Source organism: Coregonus clupeaformis, chromosome 9 (assembly GCF_020615455.1).
Source record: "Coregonus clupeaformis isolate EN_2021a chromosome 9, ASM2061545v1, whole genome shotgun sequence".
Taxonomy (NCBI): domain Eukaryota; kingdom Metazoa; phylum Chordata; class Actinopteri; order Salmoniformes; family Salmonidae; genus Coregonus; species Coregonus clupeaformis.
Window position 1 is genome coordinate 7,683,759 of NC_059200.1, and position 17,216 is coordinate 7,700,974.

The 17,216-nt window shown below is 42.9% G+C and overlaps 1 protein-coding gene across 5 annotated transcripts in view; it reads left to right on the plus strand.

Moving 5' to 3' along the window:
* LOC121573657 (glutamate receptor 3) overlaps positions 1 to 17,216 on the plus strand; it is a 144,248-nt gene that overhangs the window by 36,679 nt on the left and 90,353 nt on the right. For all 5 annotated transcript variants that reach the window (XM_045222479.1, XM_045222478.1, XM_045222480.1 and 2 more), the window contains exon 3: positions 12,039 to 12,278. In XM_045222479.1, the coding sequence (XP_045078414.1) occupies positions 12,039 to 12,278 (240 nt within the window). The remainder of the gene's footprint in view (positions 1 to 12,038; positions 12,279 to 17,216) is intronic.

Here is a 17,216-nt window from a genome sequence, read left to right on the forward strand (position 1 = left end):
ATAAAGTTGTCCAAATTGAACAGATTGTACATATTACGGTGGTGGTAATAATGTGATTTCCTGTCCAGGATCTTCAGTGCTTGTTTATATAAAGATCGAAGGGGTTTAATTTATGTTTCATTGGCTTGAGACCAATCTGGTGATAAAATAGGACAGGTGAGAGAAGATCATTGCATGTAAATACATTTTGGCTGCCTCTGTAGAGAGTGAGTTCCTGATGTATCGAACATTTTAAAGACTATATATGATTTTGTTGGACATCTTTTTAATGTGTTTTTTAAAGTTCAAAGTAGGGTCTAGGATAATGGCCAGATATTTAAACTTGAAATTTTTTGTCCGTAGAGGAGTATGTCCGGGTAAGCCTGTTTGTTTAGTTTTGTGGAGAAGTACATGGCTACCGTTTTTCCCACATTGAGGGTGAGGCAGGAATGTTTGAACCATTCATCCACTTTCTCCAATGATGCTGTTAGTTTGCTTGCCACTTCATCAGCATTTCTGCCATGCATATAAAAAACAGTATCATCCATGTACATTTGAATATCCACACCTTGGCACACAGATGGAAGGTGTGAGAGAAAAATTAACATGTAACATGTTTATCTGCTTTGTTTAACAAATAGTAAGACATTTCTGGCCTACTAATGCTGTGTTTTTGTAAAGGGATGGTTTCTACTCCAGCTCCCTGCAGCTAGTCTAGGCGTGTGGTCAGGGACATGGGTTTTACTCGAGATAGGGGTATCTGGAGCTGACAATTGATTTATGAATGGCTAGGTGATTCTATGATTAGTGGTGTGTGAAAGGGAGATGTCTTTGGTCTGACTGAGCCTGCATTTTCATAGACTGAATTGGTGTTTGTGTAATGTAAGGTACCAGGGAGAGATGGCTCGGGTATGGATAATGTTGATAAGAACCTTGTCTTCGGGACAAACCCTGGTTTCCATACAATGAGAACAGTCTTCATAGCAGATACTGTCTGCTGTGTATTATTCATTTATTTCATACAAATCCTAACCTTTTGACTCATTTCACACATCTGCTGTTTGTCATGTAGACTGAGAGGGTGTATCTTTGCTATAAAATATATTTGTATTGTCTGTATGTCAGAGCTCTCGGCCCAACACTCAAGAGTGTTGGGTCGACTAGCCTCACTTACTACATTATTAATACGTTTTGAATAAAGTAATATCCTGATTGGTGATTGACCTTGTCTCTCCTCATTATTGATTAGGATTTCCACAACAAAGATAATTAATATAGAGACTGAATAACAAAGGGCCCAGGATTGACCCCTGTGGCACTCCCATAGTGCAATCTCTGAACACATTGCATCAGGTCTGCCAGATAAGGCTCAATCCATTTTAAAGCACTTGATGAGATGTTGAAGTTAGATAGCTTGGAGAGGAGGTCATTGTGGTTAACAGTGTCAAAGGCTTTTCTGAGGTCGAGTAGAACAGAATCTACAACACCCCCTTTTATCCAGCTTGGCCTTGATCATCTCTAGGAGATAGCAACATGCTGTTTCTGTAGAGTGGTTGACCCTAAACCCAAACTGCATGGGGTTGAGGGGAAAGCTACCCATATTCAGGTGGGCTGTTAGCTGTTCCATTACCACTGTTGTACTGCGCCGTTATTTGTCTGTTTGTGACCCGCTTGTTAGCTTGCACGATTCTTGCCATTCTCCTTTGACCTCTCTTGTCAACAAGCTTTTTTTGCCCACAGGACTGCCGCTGACTGGATGTTTTTTGTTTGTCGCACCATTCTCGGTAAACCCTAGACAATGTTGTGTGTGAAAGCCCAGGAGGGCGGCCATTTCTGAGATACTGGGTCCGGTGCGCCTAGCACTGACGATCATACCATGCTCAAAGTCGCTTAGGTCACTCGTTTTTTGCCCATTCTAATGTTCAATTGAACAGTAACTGATTGCCTGTCTGCCTGCTTTATATAACAAGCCTTGTGACTGTCTGTAGGAGCGATCCATTTTTGTGAACAGGGTGGTGTATAGTACCTAATAAACTCTATATCCTTGGCTTTAGAGTTTGACAGAGAGGATATGAGTTTATGCACCTTCCCTTCATTTGTCGTCACCAGGTTCAAAATTCAAAAAGCACTCGCACATCTGAGGTATCTTTGTTGCCGGTGCATGATAACAATTGGATAATTTTAAAGCTCTGACGAAGGCCTTGAGGCCTATACGTAAAGCTTAATAAAGAGCAGTGATACTAGCAAGAGCAGTGTGTGGGTTTCTTATTTTTTCTCGTCACTAGGTTAAAAACCGGGTGACAGTCGTTGCAAGGGGTGATAGTCTGGTCTCTGATGGTAAATTGTTTGTCCAATTTTAAAACTGAATCAATTAAGTAGTTATTGAAAGTGGTAGCGATGACAGAGTTTTTGTCTTGGAGACTTCCATCTACCTTCAGTTGTAGGTCACCAGTCTTGACATGGCCTTTTCCAGTCAGTTTATCAATGTTTTTCCATGTGAGTTTGCTGTTGCCTTTGGCCTCGATGATTTTAAGAAAGAAATAAGCTTTGGCTTTCCTAAAACTCTTAGTCACTTAATTTCTCAGTCCCTTGTAAACTGGGCGGTCAAACTCTAAGCCAGATTTTTGTGATTTCATCAGAGCAGCATCTCTCTTCTTTATCAGGTGCCAAAGGGTGCCATTGAACCAAGGTAGGTCCTGTTTTTAGTTAGATTTCTGAGGGACTTTCCTTGAAAATGTACTATGGATTTGATGAATTGTTGTCATTTCATTGCAGTCTTTTTCTAAATCTACACCAGAAATAATTGTACTATATAAAATACAAATACATTGTATAAAGACAGTAGAAATGGAATCAATTGGACAATTGGACAACCAGGAAAAAGAAAGGTTGAAAAGAAAGGTTGAAGAGAAAAAAAAATTCTAAAATATTGTTTTTTTTTCTAAAACACAATCATTATTTAAAAGTGGCCTCTTCTGGGATATGAGAAAGAAGTATGTATTTATTGTGTAACACAGCGGTACTGTGGCCACAGGCATGTTTTATGCTTGTACAGTCTTGAGAGCAGTGAAATCCCTTTGAAGCATAACAGCAGCATTTTGTACCATTGGTTCTGTTGTCTGCCTAACAGTGATTCCCACATTACAGTAGCGTAAATATGTTCCACCTCCAAAACAATTTCACATGGAGCAGTTAGTAAGACTGTCTTTGAAAATGTGCAAGTTGTTTATCTTTCTCAATAAGTATACCATAAGAGTATTATGTCTTTCATCTATTTGTATTTTTGGGGCATGTTTTGAACTGTTGGGAGTTGTTTTTCTGTTATTTCATATTGCTTTGCCTAACTTCAAATAGTGTGTGTAGTGTACGTGTGTGTGAGCGTGTCCATGCATCTGTGTGCGTGTGTGTGTGCGCATGTGTGTGTCAGCAGCTGTTGTGTTCTGTGCTCTGTTCTATCCTGTCCCTGAACATGTGGCCCTTGGACAGGTATTCCCTTGGTGCTTGAGCCTAACCCTGGGCCCCTGGCCTGCCTCTCACCCAGGATGCCTCTGTGAAGGAGGGGGAGGTACCTCCAGTCAGCAGTCAACACTCTCCCCTTTGCTGGCTCCCAACACCTACAGTAGAATACAGACAGCCCAGTGCCAACACTGAAGTTGTGGTCTTAGGCAGCTTTAGAATAACCTTACCATCAGGCAACGACATGTCTAACCAGCCATTGTCCCAGAGGGTGATGCAGTTGTCCATAGTAAGCCCACATCCACTGTCTGTTTGCCCTCAGACCCAGGAGGGTGGCCTCAGCAATGTCAAGGAGCCTTGGTATGCCTTATTTAGCCCGTATCTCCCTCTTACCGCTCTATTCAGTCACATAAATGGGCGATTGATTTTCTGACTGCCTTACTGATGCATCTGGTGTTAACGTAACTGGGCAAGGACAGCAGCGGCAACTTGAAGAGAAAGCCTGTTGGTTCTGTTAGCCTCTCCTCCTCTGCCTTCAGCGATAGCAGCTAGCTAGTGCTTTAAGAATTCACTTTGCAGGCAGGTTGCCTGGGCTTTGCAGTGCACAGCGTCGATACAGCTTCATCCTCACCTCACAGAGTGGTATGTAAGACTCACAGTAGATCCTCCAGTTGCCTGTAGGGGAGACCTTCTGAAGTGTAAATCTCCAGGTTTCTGGGAAACATGATAGAACGCTGGGGCCACTGGGACCGCGGCAACCACCCATTACGTGTAATGAGTTGTCGAGAGGGAGAGGGAGGGAGGGAGGGAGAGAGAGAGAGAGACTGTCGACAGTCTCGTCAGACGGTGAGGAGGCTAAATAGAAGAGAGGAGAGAGGGGGAAGAAAGAATGTCAGAGAATACTTAGAGAAAGTAAAGAGAAGTGAAGGGATTTTTCATTTATGACTGTGTTATTAATCATGCACCTCTATGGTATTATTTTGAGCGGAGGTACACAGAGCTGTTGGTGTATAGAACAGAGCTGTGGACAGATAGAACAGAGCTGTGAGTGTACGAAACAGAGTCTGTGAGCGTATAGAACAGAGCTGTGAGTGTATAGAACAGAGCTGTGAGCGTATAGAACAGAGCTGTGAGCGTATAGAACAGAGCTGTGAGCGTATAGAACAGAGCTGTGAGTGTATAGAACAGAGCTGTGAGCGTATAGAACAGAGCTGTGAGCGTATAGAACAGAGCTGTGAGCGTATAGAACAGAGCTGTGAGCGTATAGAACAGAGCTGAGTGTATAGAACAGAGCTGTGGACATATAGACCAGAGCTGTGAGCGTATAGAACAGAGCTGTGAGCGTATAGAACAGAGCTGTGAGTGACAATAGAACAGTATAACAGCGCCTGTGTTTTTTATTCTAGGCGTGAAGATATTTCAACGTCATGTTTATTTATTTTATTTAACCTTTATTTTGACAGGGAGTCAATGCTGACACGAAGGTCTCTTTTCCAGATGAGCCCTGTATAGCACCACATTACACATCAAAATACAATAAACACATTAAACTACACATTCATATACACATTAAAATACACTTTATTATACACAACAATACCACAAAAAGCAAAACGCAATCATAAAAAACAGACACATTATTCAGTAAAAAAGGTCCCCTAACAACTGTCTGAAATGCCCTAGAGCAGGGGTGTCAAACGTACGGCCCGCGGGCCGGATCAGGCCCGCAAACGGGTTTAATCCGGTCCGCGAGATGATAAAAAAAAAAATATATATATATATATATATATATATATATATATATTTTTTTTTTAAGTATAAAAATGCGCTGCAATTTTTCAATAAAATAAACTGCTGTTCCAATTGCGTACACTGGATGGCGCAATAGCAATTGTGTTAAGCAAGCAAACTGTTTATACCGGGGCAGAGCAAGTAGGTCAAGCACGTGCAGCCAATGAGCTACTTTGTTTTGCCCGCGATATTTATTACGGCTTCTACTTTTAACATTATGTGCTTTGGCACCCTCATTGCCCCAATATGTCTCTGTCAAAAAGAGAAAAGTGGACGCAGAGTGCAGAGTGTTCCAAGAAAAATGGTAATCCTATTTAATCACGGAATTGAATGGGAAAGCTGTATGTTTGGTGTGTTCAGAGCATGTTGCAGTGCTGAAAGAATATAACCTTCGTCGCCACTATGTGAGTCTTCATGCCGACAAATATGACAACTTTCAAGGACAGCGGAGATGAGAGAAGGTGAATGAACTGTTGGCGGGTCTGAAGAAACAGCAGTCTGTGTTTACTCACAGCCGAGACATCAGTGACGCTGCAGTGAAAGCTAGCTACCTCATTGCTAATGAAATCGCAGTGGCTTCAAAACCATTTAGTGAGGGTGAATTTGTAAAAACATGCATGATGAAGGCAGCGGAGATTGTGTGCCCTGAAAAGCGGCAGGCTTTTGCAAATATCAGCCTGACAAGAAACACAGTTGCAGACAGGATTTCCGATCTTTCAGTGGATTTGGACAGCCAGTTGAAGCAAAAAGTAAAGTCATTTATTGCGTTTTCGGTTGCAATTGATGAAAGCACGGACATTACAGATGTTGCACAACTGGCCATTTTTTCATCCGCGGAGTTGATGACACATTGACCGTCACCGAGGAGTTCGTGGAGTTGGTGCCGATGACAGATACAACGACAGCAGCTGATATTTTTACCGCACTCGTCGGCGCGCTGGACAGGGTCGGAGTGGACTGGTCCCGCGCTGTCAGCCTGGCTACAGATGGTGCGCCCTCAATGATCGGGAAAAAAAGCAGGCGTTGTGACAAAGTTCAGAGAGAAAGTGCAATCTGCAAATGGAGGACGTGATTTTTGACTTTTCACTGTATTTTGCACCAGGAGGCTTTGTGTTGCAAGTCATTAAAGATGGATAACGTCATGAAGGTGGTCATCCAAACTGTTAATTTCATCCGATCCAGAAGCCTGAATCACCGTCAGTTTGACAGCCTTCTCAGAGAGAAAGACCACATCTATGGCCTGCCATACCACACTGAGGTAAGATGGTTAAGCCGAGGTGCTGTGCTGAGGCGTTTCTTTGATTTCGAGAAGAAATTGAACAGTTCATGGAAGAAAAGGGCAAACCAGTGTTAGAATTTCATTCCGCAGAATGGATGCCGGACCTTGCGTTTATGGTGGATGTTACAGAGCACCTGAATAACTTGAACAAACAGCTGCAAGGGCGCAACAAAGTTGTCACGCAGTATTATGACAGCATACGTTCTTTCAAGTTGAAGCTGTCATTGTGGGAGACGTAACTTGCCGGTGGTGATGCAGCTCACTTCCCCTGTCTGAAAAATGTGTGCGCGACCCAACATGTGGCAGACATGAAGCGGTTCAAAGATAAAATAACTGGACTGTTACGGGAGTTTGAGCAACGCTTTCAGATTTATGTTTATATGTTTTTATGTTGATGTGCTATTGTTTTTAATTGATTTTATTTTATTTGTATATTTAACCTATTCTTGACTCTGTCGTTCTTGCACTTGTTTGGGGAACAGGATTTCATTATTTTTATCTACATTTCTGCCTGAGAAATGACACCCTGATATAGTTCTGTGATCTGTGATATACTTCTGTGAATCACTGAGGCATTGTGTGTTTGTGTGTTCTTTGTCCTCAGAACTTTCAAATAACTTGAGGTGTTTTATGATTAATAGTGATGTTGTGCTTTTGGACAGTGTCCTCAGGCTCCAGCTTTATGTTTATATGTTTTTATGTTGATGTGCTATTGTTTTTAATTGATTTTATTTTATTTGTATATTTAACCTATTCTTGACTCTGTGGTTCTTGCACTTGTTTGGGGAACAGGATTTCATTATTTTTATCTACATTTCTGCCTGAGAAATGACACCCTGATATAGTTCTGTGATCTGTGAAACAGTTCTGTTAATCACTGAGGCATTGTGTGTTTGTGTGTTCTTTTTCTTTAGAATTTTCAAATAAACTTGACGTGTTTTATTATTAATAGTGATGTTGTGCTTGTACTATTTTGGACACACTGTCCTCAGGCTCCAGCTTTATGTTGTATGTTGATCGTATTAAAACAAAGAAAACAATCTGAAGTTGTTGTTTTTAAGTTATATATACCATGATTTTTCCGGTCCGGCCCACTTGGGAATAGATTTTCCTCCATGTGGCCCCTGAGCTAAAATGAGTTTGACACCCCTGCCCTAGAGGCATGTCTAGACAATATTAGGCTACACTGATAACTCGTGCTTGGCTGCCAAATGTAGCCTAGGTGCCCCCATAATATTTACATTGAGGAAGTGTTATTATAATCATTATTTTAGCCCCCCTCTCTTTCCCTCACTAGCTTGCTCTTTCTTTGTTGTGAAAGATGTGAGAGTTTGTGTTCTTGGAAGTTAAGGCAACTACTCAGTCTCTTCCGTTGCAGTCGAGGAGGAGATTTGAAGGGTAAGGAGACGAGGAATCGATTATTACTCTCCACCACTAAGCACATGCAGTCAGGAGCGGATGAGAGGAGAAAATGTGCGTCTTAAAAAAAACATTATTATTTTGTATTAATGTTTTGCTATTCAAACGATTATAATGGTGACTGCAGTCATTTGGCTGACCAATAACCGTCATCCAAAATTCCATGACCGTCACAACCCTAATCACAGGGATATTTTTATACCAGCAGCTAGTCCACTTCAGGAGCCCAGATGTATGATCTCATTAGTCCAGAAGGAGAATTGAGGCTAAATTTAACCTTGACGAAACAGGAGCTATTACCATCATTTTGTGTAGTAAACCTGCAGTAAACCTGCTAGGCCATGGTACAGTACAACTTTCACTGGGGACGGGGGCACATTCTGAAATTCCAGTTTTGTCATTGGAATGTGATACAAAAGCCTGCAATGTTGTGCTTTAGAACCATGCGGACGCCTCCGAGCGGTCAGGTAGGCTGTTTGGAGTGTTTATCCCACAAAAAAATACATATATATATAATAATAAATAAATAAAAGTTATGTCCCCCCCACTTCTAAAACCAAAGTTGTGCCCCTGGTACAGTATGTATTGATAGCATGAGATGAGCTAAAGCCATGGAAAATGAAAAATCATTTTTTTAATGTGAATTGAAAACCAAGGCTTTAGAAGGGAATTCTATCTTGTATCACCAGAGCCTGGCTCCCTTGGTATGCAGTGGAGAAAAACAGTATTTGTCTTGAATCCAAATCCATAGACTTGGAATTGGTTGTCTTTAAAAATAAATGTGTGTCTCAGTTGCATGTGTGTATGATTCGATATACACTATATATACAAAAGTATGTGGACACCCCTTCAAATTAGTGAATTTGGCTATTTCAGCCACACCCGTTGCTGACAGGTGTATAAAATCGAGCACACCGCCATGCAATCTCCATAGACAAACATTGCCAGTAGAATGGCCTTACTGAACAGCTCAGTGACTTTCAACGTGGCACCGTCATAGGATGCCACCTTTCCAACAGTCACTAGAGCAGCCCCGGTCAACTGTAAGTGCTGTGAAGTGGAAACGTCTAGGAGCAACAATGGCTCAGCCACAAAATGGTAGGCCACACAAGCGCACAGAACGGGAACGCCAAGTGCTGAAGCGCGTAGCACGTAAAAATCATCTGTCCTCGGTTGCAACACTCACTACCGAGTTCCAAACTGCCTCTGGAGGCAATGTTAGCACAAGAACTGTTAGTCGGGAGCTTCATGAAATGGGTTTCCATGGCTGAGCAGCCGCACACAAGCCTAAGATCACCATGCGCAATGCCAAGCGTTGGTTGGAGTGGTGTAAAGCTCGCCGCCATTGGATTCTGGAGCAGTGGAAGTGATGAATCACGCTTTACCATCTGGCAGTCCAACGGACGAATCTGGGTTTGGCTGATGCCAGGAGAACGCTACCTGTCCGAATGCATAGTGCCAACTGTAAAGTTTGGTGGAGGAGGAATAATGGTCAGGGGCTGTTTTTCACAGTTCGGGCTAGGCCCCTTAGTTCCAGTGAAGGGAAATCTTAACAATACAGCATACAATGACATTCTAGATGATTCTGTGCTTCCAACTTTGTGGCAACAGTTTGGGGAAGGCCCTTTCCTGTTTCAGCATGACAATGCTCCCCGTGCACAGAGCGAGGTCCATACAGAAATGGTTTGTCGAGATCGGTATGGAAGAACTTGACTGGCCTGCACAGAGCCCTGACCTCAACTCCATCGAACACCTTTGGGATGAATTGGAACGCCGACTGCGAGCCAGGCCTAATCGCACAACATCAGTGCCCGACCTCACTAATGCTCTTGTGGCTGAATGGAAGCAATGTTCCAACATCTAGTGGAAAGCCTTCCCAGAAGAGTGGAGGCTGTTATAGCAGCAAAGGGGGGACCAACTCCATATTAATGCCCATGATTTTGGAATGAGATGTTCGACGAGCAAGTGTCCACATACTTCTAGTGTACTTTTGGTCATGTAGTGTATCAGGTCTGTGGTATGTCAGGTTTGTGAGCTGAGTATGTGTGTGTGTCTGTTTCTGTGTCTGTGAGTGTGTGCCGTATCGGCATGGTTGTTAATATGCAGGCCGTGGGCTGGCTTTGAGAGAGGCTGTGATATATGATGACTCTAGCAGTGCATGGGAATCTGCTCTGACATTTTCTCATATGCCTGTCTCTTAAGCCTCTCCAAAGGTAGTAGAACCCATTCAATTAAAAAAAGGTCCTTCAAGTCTGCAGAAAAAAAGTGGGGAAAGAATATGATTAAAATATGAAACAATGCCTCAACAGCCTCATGTTGATTCCTGCCACGTCCCGTGGTTTCAGCCTCATCTGTCGCTAGTTATACCATGCAGATATAATGCTTTACCTTCACAAAGACACCTACTGTAGCAGAGTCATTATTCTGGTGTTGCTCCTGGCCCCAGAACAAATACACATTCATCTGATGTGTGCACAGTTCAAAGGAGAAGGCCATGAACGGATGGAGGATGGAGGGATGATAGGATGATGGTTGAATTGAAGCATGATAGATGGGTAGAGAAATGTGTGGATGTTTGAGTGATTGGTTAGCTTGATGGAGGAATGACGCTGAGATGCCTTTAAACCAGTGTTGTATAACATGCGGCATTGAACTTGAAAATAATACATAAAGATTAAAGAACCGCGAAATAAGCCTGTTCTCTTTTTACCAATCCACTCCAAATGTCAGTCTTTATAGTTTTATGCAGCATCTATGCTGTGATGTTTCAACGTTTTCAAGAGATTTATTTGAGGGTTAGGCCCCTATTGATTCCATAAGCTCTAGAGCACTGCATTCCTTTCAATGGTTATTTCTTTCATTTTCTACTTTTGCCAGTCAGTCAGGTGAAGAGAGGAGAGGAGAGGAGTACACTCCACGGAGGGCAAAGAGCTTGAGGGATCAGCCAGATGGTGTGGCACAGTAGAGCTGTTATTCAGGGTTCACAAACGTCCATTCCACTTACAACTAACATTTATAGGAGAGAGAGAAAGGGAGGGACACAGGAGCTTGTTTAAAACCTTTTGTACATTCACAAGAGGTTTGTTCACTCATTTGTATTGTACAAATAAAATAAAATATTTATACCTTGTTAGACCAAGTACCCGGTGTGTTGTACATAGTGTCTGTAGCCAGAGCTGTTTTCATCAGTCCCATATATGGCCCTAGATAGCAGCTTGTTACAAATCAGTTTATACTGTAGCGACCAGTGAGCACAGTCCAATGCTGCAACAACACCTGTCTGCGTCCTGCATGGTGGTAGGAGGTATTTGTCCCATAAGAGCAGTGGCCAGTTCACTGATTTCCCCCATTAGTTCTAATTGATTAGCCAAGCAGATAGGTTGAGTCCAAGGGCACAGAGAGGCAGAGAGCACTGCCATGGGGAACGCACATCCCACACAGCTGTCATTTATTCTGAATGGTCACCATTTATTTCCCTATTTAGATTAATGCCTGTTTAAATTAATAAGTAATAGTTCATTTTCTACACATGAAATGTGATTTCCCCTGAATTCTCAATAACTCCACCATGACAACTACTTTGTACAATATTCTGATTTATCCATTCTCTCTCTCTCTGATTGGTAGCTATTATTTTGAGATCTGACCACGTCTGTCAGGCTTGGTGTTATGTTCTATGACTGCAGGGAGAGATATGGCCCTGTTGGACTGTGTGTGTGGTTGACTGTGTTCTGACCCTCACCTGGATATCTGAATGTGGGAAGAGATGCCTGGAGGCTTGGTTGACTTTTGATTTTACCCTCACCTAACTGTACTGTCTGTTTTTATGTCCAGTGCTGTGTACTGACGGTGCTGTCTGTCTGTCTGGTAGGTTGACTATGTTCTAACCCTCACCTGACTGTGCTATCTGTTTGACAGTTAGAGAGTCTGTGTCTGTTTCCTAATCCTAACAGTTACCTGAATGTGCTGTCTGTCTGTTTGGTTGACTGTGTTCTGGCCCTCACCTGAACTTACTCAAACAGACTGTCTGTCTGTTTGTATTTCTAGGCTGACTATGTTCTGACCCTTAATAACTGACTGTTCGGTCTGTTTGTCTGTCTGTCTGTTTCTCCAGTCTGCTCCCAGTTCTCCAGAGGAGTGTATGCCATTTTCGGCTTCTACGACCAGAAGTCCATGAACACGCTGACCTCGTTCTGTGGGGCTCTACACACCTCCTTTATCACACCCAGCTTCCCCACCGATGCCGACGTGCAGTTTGTCATTCAGATGAGGCCTCCTCTACGGGGAGCTGTCCTCAGCCTGCTGGCCCACTACAAGTGGGAGAAGTTTGTCTACCTCTACGACACCGAGAGAGGTAAGAGACAGCCTGGATAACAGTCTGACAGCCTTCCATCCACACACAATGGAATGCTTTATATAGAAAAGGGTCTCTGTGGTTAACCCTTAGCCTGGCTTTTTTATTTGTCTACCTCTATGACACCTGGAGATAGCTAAGAGACAGCCGCCTGACAGACTGACAGCGTTCGTTGCATTGTCAACACAAATGAGATACTGTACTATATACAGTATGCATGCTCTCTGGTTAACCCATAGCCTGACTTCCTTTTATGTTCAGTATATCATAAGATAAAGATGTCTATTTGATATTGCTAGACCCATCAGACCAGCTCATATTTGATTTCAGGTTCTGTATTAAGTGAAAATCCTGTTTGACTGACAGGAAAAAGAAGACGTGCTCCTCTCTCCTCACATCACATTAAACCATGAAATATTTCATTATTTCGCCTCAGTGTGGAAATCCTCTCCCCAGTTCTCATTCCAAGAGTGGTCTGTGTAATACCTTTAAATCTGGGCCTGTAATGATGCCAAAGTGGTTTAGTGTTTGGGAGGAGGTTGAATGCAGTTTGGCTTCCACAGGGCCCTGTCTGCTTCCGTAAATGAGTCCAAGACAGGTACTGTTATTTGTTCTTGTCTCTGTGACTGTTGCTGTGCTGTAGTGTGACTGAGGAGATCCCTCCATCTGTACAGTACCAGCCTCTAATCCTCTGAATATCATTTAGACTCTAATTGGATTATATAAAGAAGGAGCCACAACACACTGTGACTTTTACACGTCCTTCATGCCCCCCTCTCCGCTCTGCTGTATCCCAGCAGCAGCCGTGGGCTGACAGAGGGAGCTAGTGGAGGTCTCCATCCTGCTCTGTGAAGGTCAACATCTGGAGAGTTCAGCCTTAAGACGGAGCACTAATGACACTCCAATCTGTCAGAGTGGGATATTCCTGGTCCTGGACCAGGCTACTGTACTGTAAGGCTGGCTGTAGAGAGAGACATACTGTACTGTAAGGCTGGCTGTAGAGAGAGACATACTGTACTGTAAGGCTGGCTGTAGAGAGAGACATACTGTACTGTAAGGCTGGCTGTAGAGAGAGACATACTGTACTGTAAGGCTGGCTGTAGAGAGAGACATACTGTACTGTAAGGCTGGCTGTAGAAAGAGACATACTGTACTGTAAGGCTGGCTGTAGAGAGGGACATACTGTACTGTAAGGCTGGCTGTAGAGAGAGACATACTGTACTGTAAGGCTGGCTGTAGAGAGAGACATACTGTACTGTAAGGCTGGCTGTAGAGAGAGACATACTGTACTGTAAGGCTGGCTGTAGAGAGAGACATACTGTACTGTAAGGCTGGCTGTAGAGAGGGACATACTGTACTGTAAGGCTGGCTGTAGAGAGAGACATACTGTACTGTAAGGCTGGCTGTAGAGAGGGACATACTGTACTGTAAGGCTGGCTGTAGAGAGAGACATACTGTACTGTAAGGCTGGCTGTAGAGAGAGACATACTGTACTGTAAGGCTGGCTGTAGAGAGAGACATACTGTACTGTAAGGCTGGCTGTAGAGAGAGACATACTGTACTAGAGCAGGTATTCTGTTTACAGTACCATGTTGTTGATGTAATTAGAAACTGGGGATAGGAGAAAATGCTGAGGCTGACAGTTACACAGCGTTTCTCACTTGTGTAAACCAACCATTTACTATTCACTATAGTATAAAACTATAGTGTATGTCCTCTGTAGACCATTTCCAGTTCTTCCTCTGGCTAGGGAGATCTTAGTTGCCTTTATCCTCTGTAGCCCATGGGAGGTTCCTAGAACCAAATGTTGAGCTTTTAGGAAACAATTAGCATTCTAAAATAATAGACCACATTTGGGCTAAACTACATTCCACACAATTTTAGATGTATTTTTGAAAGGTCTGGTGATGGTGAGAGCTATTCACTGTATTGTGATCGTGTACTGGTTTTATATACAGTAGAGTGCATTCAAAGTGCTGTTAAGCCTACATTGAGACAGCTTTATTACAGTGCTTTCTAGAGGTTTCCTTGCTGGTTTACCTTACTATATACAGTATAACTCCATTATGTTGGATGCTTTATCCATCATCCACTATAAAGGGATTGTCACTGGATCTCATCAAACCATTTTGTGTATCTTTCAACTAGAAAAAGATTGCTCACTTCCAACCCCTTTTTCTCACAGAATTAAAGACATTTATTACAAAAAGGGTTGTCTTTTTAATCTTCCCTCTCCATCAGCACAGCACACCAACCTAATTGAGATGTTAGTAGCTAACACCCTTTCTTTATGGTGTTCCAGATGTTTTATCCCTTCCTAAACCATGTTAAGACAGTGCCAATTGCTTTGAAATTGGGGCCTGCCTGTCAGAAGCATGGACACGGGCCATGTGTCTCTGTGTCTGCGGCAGGCCGTACCAGCTGATAATTGCTTGGCTGCTGTGGTGGAGCAAAGGTGATTACGAGGTTTATTGTCTCTCCCGGGCAAAATCAACCTTCCTCCATGTGCCTCCTGATTCACCCCTTACAGCTCTACTTGACTTATGGAGGCCCTTCCACCTGCTGTGTCTGGATCAGATCGCCACCATCTGTAACATACTCCCATTTCCACAGAATGACATGAAACCGTGAAGAAAAAAAACACATAAAAAGCCAGATGGATAACAGGAGAGAAGAGCCCCATCAACTCACTGCTGTGTTTGTGTCGTAGGAAATAGATTTTTGGAAAAGCAATAGATTAAACTTTTTTGCATCCAATGGGCCTTTGGCTGACAGCAACATTGGCACTTGAGCAACTGTAGTTTGGAGTCTTACCCCACAAGCTGTGCTGTGTATGCCTTACATACAGCTTGTGTTTGCTCTGAGGCTAGAAAGGCTAGAGAGCCCTCCTGCTCCTCCTGTTCCTAGCAACCCCTCGCTGTTCTGTTCCCCACATGGATTAGGAGACATTGTTTAGGCTCTACTGTGATCACCACAGATCTAAATTCCACATGTTTTAAAAATGACATTCTAAATGCCACTTTACTGTTAGGTACACTGATATTCACTCCCTGTTACAACAACAAGAGAGAGCCATTTGAAATTGGGGAGGCTCTTAAATTCTGAGACAGGAGCCATTTCTGCTTGTATTGACATCCCGTGACAGAGTAAGACAGCATTAGGGCAGTAAAGTAGATAAAGATTCCAGTGGGATGATTTCTCCATCACTGAAGATAAAGCCACCAAACACACCTGGACACAGACACTCAAACAAAGAGACCGAGATATTTATATATAGTTTATCATTGTGGCCCAGGTGTGCCTATGTGAGTATGTGCGTGTGTGCTTGTCTGGCATCTGTTGTGGGGGGGTGGGGATGTTGGGGGGGGGGGGGGGGTATGGGATGGACCACAGGAATTATTTGCTAGGATAATAATTGCTTGTCAATTAATTAAATGTAATACAATGGCAATCCGGGATATATGTTAAAATCCTACGCGTGAACTGCCGACATTATTACGCATATTAATTGATAATGATGGAAAATAGGATATGCATATTTTTTTTAAAATAGTTATATAGATATATATATAGAGGTGAAAGCATTGGAAATGCTTTTGGCGGTTAATCTGCTTCTGTTTTGTGGGTGGCACTGTGTGCTGTTTTCGATGGATGGGACCTGGCCTCTCGGGGCCTTAGGGATCCGGAGGGACGTGGGTGGGATGCTGATCACTGGGATGATGGCTCAACTTGGGATGGGGAGGGGCTTTAGCGGGGGAATTAGTGGAGAACAATTGAAGGGTTACTCCGTAGCAATGCAAATATCACGGTACAGCTATATGGACACTCAATCATTACGGTATTTTTTATTGGTAAATTTACAAACATATATAATGATAAATAGACTTGAAACTTGTATCTCATTATGGTGTATGGTGAAATAAGTATAGCCAGTTATAATTGTAATGGCTTAGCTGATAATAACAAAAGAAGAACGATATTTACATTGCTCAAAGAGAAGGAATATAATATCTATTGTATACAGGAAACTCATTCAACAATTCGAGATGAAGTAGCGTGGAAAAAAGAATGGGGGGGGGGAAATATACAGTGAGGGAAAAAAGTATTTGATCCCCTGCTGATTTTGTATGTTTGCCCACTGACAAAGAAATGATCAGTCTATAATTTTAATGGTAGGTTTATTTGAACAGTGAGAGACAGAATAACAAACAAAAAATCCAGAAAAACGCATGTCAAAAATGTTATAAATTGATTTGCATTTTAATGAGGGAAATAAGTATTTGACACCCTCTCAATCAGAAAGATTTCTGGCTCCCAGGTGTCTTTTATACAGGTAACGAGCTGAGATTAGGAGCACACTCTTAAAGGGAGTGCTCCTAATCTCAGTTTGTTACCTGTATAAAAGACATCTGTCCACAGAAGCAATCAATCAATCAGATTCCAAACTCTCCACCATGGCCAAGACCAAAGAGCTCTCCAAGGATGTCAGGGACAAGATTGTAGACATACACAAGGCTGGAATGGGCTACAAGACCATCGCCAAGCAGCTTGGTGAGAAGGTGACACCAGTTGGTGCGATTATTCGCAAATGGAAGAAACACAAAAGAACTGTCAATCTCCCTTGGCCTGGGGCTCCATGCAAGATCTCACCTCATGGAGTTGCAATGATCATGAGAACAGTGAGGAATCAGCCCAGAACTACACGGGAGGATCTTGTCAATGATCTCAAGGCAGCTGGGATCATAGTCACCAAGAAAACAATTGGTAACACACTACGCCGTGAAGGACTGAAATCCTGCAGCGCCCGCAAGGTCTCCTGCTCAAGAAAGCACATATACAGGCCCGTCTGAAGTTTGCCAATGAACATCTGAATGATTCAGAGGAGAACTGGGTGAAAGTGTTGTGATCAGATGAGACCAAAATCGAGCTCTTTGGCAT